This window comes from Trichoplusia ni, chromosome 13, assembly GCF_003590095.1.
Source record: "Trichoplusia ni isolate ovarian cell line Hi5 chromosome 13, tn1, whole genome shotgun sequence".
In the NCBI taxonomy this organism is placed as follows: Eukaryota; Metazoa; Arthropoda; class Insecta; order Lepidoptera; family Noctuidae; genus Trichoplusia; species Trichoplusia ni.
In genome coordinates, this window is record NC_039490.1 from 5561998 (window position 1) to 5569202 (window position 7205).

The following is a 7205-nucleotide window of genomic DNA, read 5'->3' on the forward strand; positions in this document are numbered from 1 at the left end:
TCTCAAAGGGCAAAGATAAGAATATCTTCGGCCTTTAGTTGACTATGATTTCCCAATCGGAAAACGACCTACCCTACTTGTAGTATAGAATGCTGCGATGATAATTTCTGGTTCTTAGTTTCGACTTAAAGAAGATATTTAATTAAAGTACCTACCTAATGAAGCATTAGAAAATAATTTTGCATGATCTTCCAAAAAAGAACTTCTTCCTAGATTATTTCCTTTTTTCTCCAACGTTTTTTCCTTATCCTTAATCTTTTATCCTTAAATCATGATGCCATATTGTTCGCAGGTGCTTTGTGCGTGTGTGATGGTGCGGACGCACATGGTGCTGCTGCTGGCGGTAGCACTGTGCGGCGCCGCCACCACACTCGACTCCGAACTCGGGCTCGGCAAGGCGATCAATATATTTATGAGGTAATTGTTGTTATAAGTATTTAATTAGGAGCGTTAGGGAGGATTGTCGTGGTGGAGTTGCGGTTCTGTGTAAGGATTGGTATGCATGAGGTGCAGGTTTGGTCAAAACATTGCTGGCTCGGCTGGACCGACAGCCTTCCAAAGATACCAAAAGTACAATGGGACGATTTTGAGCCTACGTGAGGAAAAAAGAGCCCATGAAATCCATACAAATGTAACGCCATTAATTAATAGTTTTTGAAGACCAAGACGAAGGACCTCTTAATCCCGCTGAAAAAAAAACTAACATAATTAAGCTCAAAAAATAAATACGCAAAATTATTATTTATTCATTTAAAAAAAGAAACTATGATTGATTGTTTTATTTTTGCCATGTTAATTCTTTCCATATTCAGAACCTATACTAAAAACATTAGGTACTAGATTTTGTTTAAAATTGACTGTCTGCTGAAAATTATTTCACAATTAGAATGCTTAATTATCCTACAGTAACATAGGAAAAAAATAGGTATCCTATCTACCTATCTATATATACATGCCGAAAATTCCTTTCTTATATCTTCTACGAAGTCACGGGCAACAGCTAGTTACCAATAATAATGAAACACATGATATTCCAGGTATGGCTACCTCAGCATCTGCATGCGCGTGGTGCCCCGGAACGACACGGAGGGCTGGGTGTTCCGGGAGCCGACGGTCTCCGTGTTCCGGGAGGTGGAGCAGTACGCCATCGCGCCCACCCCGCGCCACGCCAAGACACTCTTCGACGGAGACTTCCATATGGAGTTCTGCGATAACCTGAAGCAGTTGCTCCAGGCTTACTTTAGGGATTTTAGTTTTGAAAGGTGAGTTTGATTAATCATATAAGTGTAATTTTCTTAAGAGTGATTAATTATTATTTTTTTAATTGACGGCTCTCGCAGTAAGGAATGATGATGATGTCCTCCTGGACGTTTCCGTCGACGGCGACACCCTGGCATATACTGAAAGCTTGGTTTCGAACCAAGTGGCAGTGAGAAATTTATTCCCTGTGTCGTGGGGGTTTCACGAACATTCAATTCACATACACAAAACATCCAGACTCAGGACAAGCATTCGTGGATCACACAAATGCTTGTCCTACGCGGTGACAGAACTCGTGACACGTCGCGCTCAGTAGGCTTGGCGTGTTGACCTGAACCACTTGACTATCCGTCAATATATTTTGATAACAGTTTACTCACCCTGCGTAAACAGTGTTTTTGGGGTTCGTTCGTCTAGTTTCGCAGCTTAACGGAGACTTTAATCATGAGCTGACGTCTCATGGTCACTTGCTGCTGACGTCATATTTACATAAGTAACAAAGCATGTAGCAGTAGTACCTAGTCTTTGTGAGCCATTCAATATATTGTTAGTTGTATGGCCTCGATGTAGTTCATACAAAGCGTTTAATCAGTACAAAGCAAACTGAATGGTTCAAGATGTAATTCTGTGACGTTTTATTGTTAATAGGTAAAACTTGATCAAGTATTTTGTGGATGACACATAGGACATTTGTGTGACCCACAAATATCCTCTTCTTACTCTTAAGCTTTGCTAATGCAGATGTTCGACATAATGAAATATAATATACCTTAGAGCGGGATCGTAACTGCAGCAACATACGCTGTGGTAATTTACGTATGATTTCGTTAATCTATTTGCTTACCTAAAGCTTATCACCGGCTGTATTTTAAATCACATGTACAGATATTTGTGCATGTGATTTAAAATTATTATTTTTGTCAATACAATACAACGTGGATTTGTCCGTGTAGGACAAACTCTTGTCCTACACGGACAAATCCACTCAGTGACTTCAATTCCTCGCCTATCCTTACAGTCAGTCAAACCTTTGCAGTATCTATAAGATAAACCCTCACCAAACTCTCCGGTCTTCTATACCATATTATTATTAACTGATCTTCAATATTTGTAGACTGGAGCGCCCCTGGCGAGCGTTCACCGCCGGCTGGCCGACGGACATCATGGCGCGGAACCTCGGCATCAACTCCTCATTCATCAACGGAGACCACTGCTACGTCCTCGTTAGGGTATCCAGGTAAAATCGGTATACAGATATAAGTCACGTCATGTCTTGAATCAAAAAAAAATTGAAAACAGCTAGCGGCTTATTAAATATTAACAATTTATAATCACTTATAATGTTTTACAACTCGCACACAACGCCATCTGTCTCAAACTAAGCAAAGTTTGTCTTATGAGTACTAGACGAGATGACATACAGCTAAATTACACGACACATATTCCGTAAAATATATAGATGGCTGAAAAAATCTTAGAAGCGATTATAAGGAGTATTTTGAAGGGTAAATTATAATCAGTTGTTGAAGTCTTCAGCTGTAACCACTTGCTTGGAGTCAACAGTCACGTCAAACCGAATCACAAAAACCCTTCAAGCGAAAGATCTAAGAACAGATGCTAGTTATTAATTCCACCCAATCTTTCCAACCCTCTTTCCAGGTTTCGCGAGACAGCGAAACTGAGTGACCTGCCGGGCAACATAGGGGTGGAAGACGTCGTGTATGACGCCATACAGGAGTCCACTATAGGAGACACGGCGTCCATCGCGGACTTCATTAGGAAATATGGATCGCATTACATCGCATCTTATATCACTGGGAACTCTCTTTATCAGGTGTGGATATTGTTGTTAAATTTGTCATATAGATATAGATAATAGTTTGTTAGAGATTAATGTGCCAGCTGTATATTAAATTTTGACAAAATCAGTAGTCTTCCAGATGTGAAAACCTGCAGGTTGACTTGGAATGATAAGTGCGAATGAGGTATCATAAAACAGCTGAACCAAAACTGAAATAACTTGCTTGGAATACAAGCGATCCCTATACTAAATTAGTTTATCTTTATATCCATAAAGGCAAAAGAATTGATATTAAGTACTAATTTAGATCAACATGTAGGTTGGGAAACGCTAACCAAGCGTGGACATCAATGCACAATAATTTTTCCATATTTAAAGATGTCTTTACCCCAGTCAAAATACAAATAAAACCTGTTATTATACATTACTATTAATGGCTTATTTATACTTACCACTTATTAACATAACCTTAATCCCAGGTATTTGTGTTCACCCGTGGCGTGTACTCCAGAATTAAAGAGCGAGTGAAGTCGCGAGGCATCACCGATATACCGATCGCAGAGATGAACAACTTCTTCTCGCCGCTGTTCGCTGAACATGTTGGCGCTGTCAAGGTTTGGACTGTGTGTTACTGGCCTTATTCTACGTGAATTTGTGAATATTATAAGATTAATATGGTTTTGTTTGGCAGTTTTACTTGATGACTGAAGGGTTATTTATCGGAATCTCATGACTATATAGGTACTGTTGTAGTTTTACTCATGCTTTGGAAGAGAAAAATAACGATACATGTTAGAAACGATATTAAAACAAGTATGTCGACGAAATGACTTGGATTCGATCCCCGCTTAGGACAAGTGTTTGTTTGTTTGTTCCGAGTCTGGGTGTCCTTGTGCATGTGCGACAAAAGGATTCAACTCCTTAATGCGGGAGCAGTTTAAAGTTCGATTCTTTTTGAAATTGCATAGTTATGTTAATCACTTCGTTTGTAAAACAATGGATATTAATCATTATTTACCTAGTTAAGAACAATTCACCTACTTTGTAGTTAAATATAGACAGACAACAGACAATGTCATGCGCCTATTGTGTTTTCATACGTTATCATTGTAAGTAAAACTGTTAAACCAAACAAAAACCATTTAATAACAAAAGAAATCGTAATATTTTATGTAGAATCTGGCCATTTTGTGCATGACCCATCCACCATCATTCAGTATCATGGATGTCATTATGCATAACTTCTTCACCGACAAAACTTCTTTTCATTCATATGAAACAGAACCATCATCTTTTTAAGCATGGTACATCATCACACTACGCATTTTCTCTCTTTCTATCATTTCTATTTGGTCATTTTTTCTTTGTCATTTTGTCATCAAACCAAAATCAAATCTTACCGCATGACGGGCACAGATAAGTAAGGTAAGTAGGTATACTCGATAAAAAAGTTTTTCTGTGAAAATTCTGAGAAATGAAACATTGACCTGCCACTTTAAGGAAATTAACCATATTTTAAGGATATTTCAAAGTAAGCATTACAATTTGACCTATTATATAGAAAGAGAGAACGTGTATTAAATTTCCAAAAAGAAAACGAAATAATGAAAAGAAGTCACAACAGTCCAAACCTGAACACAAAATCAACAACTGAATTCTGGAGTGTACGCCAAATGCAATAAAAAAAATAAAAATCATAAACTTGAATGTTGTCTATGCTCTCACTCCAGGTGTTTGTGTTCTCTAGAAGCGCGTACTCTATGATCAAAGAGAGGCTTAAGAGTAAAGGAGTAGCTGATATAACTGCTAAGGAACTAGAAGGATACTTCTCGCCATGGCATGCTAAACATATTGGCCAGATCAAGGTAAACACTGGAAAGAAAATATAAAAATATTTTTATTGATAGCAATTTACAAAAAGAAATAACAGAAGACCTAACCCCTTTGAGTAATATGTCAGTTGTGGAAGTGTGACAGCGCTATTCACGACGTAAAACGGCATCCTTCTTTCACAATTGTAATAATTTCACTTTTAGAGTTGGTTGAAGGCCTTTTGGTCCCTAATTTTCTCAGTATTACATTTGTTTAAATGGTTCATTTTCGATCAAAGGACAAAACATATCCAAAGAGCATGTCTAAAATTCTGAAATCTAGCTTAATTATTACAATGAAAAATCTCATTTTTACTTCTTATTCATCATTATCATGATTCGAATGGAATTTTTCTATCATAATTCATAATTAACATTTCAAATCATTGCATGTCCCATTGCCATTTATCACAATTCATTTTTTTTATAAGCTCTTTAAGTTATGAATGACATTTTAATCGATATTTGTATATTTACAGGTAGCCAGCGGCAACAAAACTGTGGAAAGTTGGGCCACCAAGCGCTTACGAGTCCACTATTACATATTCTCATACCCCAGCCTATTAAAGCTGCATGGGGAGCCATCACTTCTCAGAAGCCTAGACACATTATTAGGCAATGAAGCCTTACTCCAATTAGAATTAAAAACCCTCTCCCCAGCATTCAAAGATGCGAAAAAAAAGAAATGGTTCGAAGAAGTCATAGACAATTATTTAAAACTCTGGGAGAGCAACATGTGACGTATTAAGTTAATCCATAGACTAAGTAGATATTTTTTTAATGTATCGAGTCCTGCCATTGAAGAATGCTGAACGGCCATTAACAAAATAACGGACAAAACAATGCATAGAGTTGTATTTCAACTTTTAAACATCGAACATATTTATTTTATTGTGAATTTTGAATAAATATATAGTTTTAAGTACAATAATATGGAATTCAGTAAGATGTTACTATATTAATAAAATTGTATTTAAAATCTCGATCAGGAAAACCGTCTTGTATTTAATAATAATAATATGTTATCAATATTTTTGTACATAAAATTTTGATGAAGTGCCTTGATTCCTTCCAATTTTACATATTAAGAAGACTAGGGTACAAAAGTGTAAAGTGTTACAAACTATATTAATCAATTGGATTTCACAATAGGTTATGAAATTAGGTGCTTGTTCATCCTTCCTTTCCTATTTTCTTTGGAATAAGTGTGCCTTTAAAACTATCGATTTAATTAATTAAAAAAAAATACGGTCCTTCCTGCAATATTGAAATTAAATCGCTTATTCATAATTATTGATTTGACTGACCGCGTGAAGTGTAGTCCTGACTGCTATACAAGAGATCAAGGGTTCGATTCCCACCCACGACAAAAATTTATATGATTAGTGCGATCATTTATACTATGATATGCATGTATTTAGAAATGATTGTTACTCAGCTGTCTGGTACTTATAATACAATAATTGCTTAGCTTGAGACTAGATGGCGTTGGGTGAAAGTTGTGATTAAATTATTTAGACAAATACAAGCAAATCAATAAATCTTCTGATTTTTAGAATCGATTACAATATTCCACATAGCATTGATTTTATAAAAATGACACTCATTTTTTTTAATTTCATATTTTTCCCAATTTCATAACCTATAGTAAATTTTGAATCAAAGACCACCTTTACAAAATAGCCAATACTGTCCAAGAATGTCCAGACTTGACCATTTGAAAAGACAATAAAATATAAGTAGTCGTAACGTGCAATATTACCGGTTTCGCGCGCGAAAGGCGGGATCAAAATATGATATGCATTTAGTTGATGTAAGTAAATAAATTATAAGAATGATTTAGGTGGTGTAAATATTCGTATTTTGATAAAATAAAGTTATTTTGTGACTGATGTCTTTTGTTTGTGTTGACTTAAAAATACATTATAATAATCTTTATCTATCAGCCTATCAGGACTGACGCCAGCCGGGATTGTCAGAAAGGGTTACCGTGTCCCCGCCCGCCACCCTTAAAAATCTCTTTATAAAACAGATTTCCGGGTAAACAGAGTTAAATCTCTTAACCCTGCCAATCCTATTTACCCCATTGTAGGTAAATAGGATTGGTAGGTTTTAAGTTAAATATCAAAACATAGGTAAGTTTAAAAAACGTGAATTGAGAAACGGAATCGAATCCAAGAACTTCTTCTACATTCCTATTATGTTTTCTATCCTTCCTTCCTATTATATCTGTTACTTTGTGTATAAAATCTTCAACCACGTATCCGTATTCC

At 36.1% G+C, this 7205-nt stretch overlaps 1 protein-coding gene across 1 annotated transcript; it reads left to right on the forward strand.

Moving 5' to 3' along the window:
* Nucleotides 1-292: 292 nt before the first annotated feature.
* LOC113500146 (torso-like protein) lies at nucleotides 293-5939 on the forward strand (the record flags this gene model as incomplete). Its single annotated transcript, XM_026880843.1, is given in 6 exon segments — nucleotides 293-417; nucleotides 1038-1262; nucleotides 2375-2497; nucleotides 2920-3094; nucleotides 4792-4926; nucleotides 5412-5939. Coding segments are annotated over 6 exon segments (1026 nt in total). The 3' UTR covers nucleotides 5673-5939.
* Between the last annotated feature and the right edge of the window lie 1266 nt (nucleotides 5940-7205).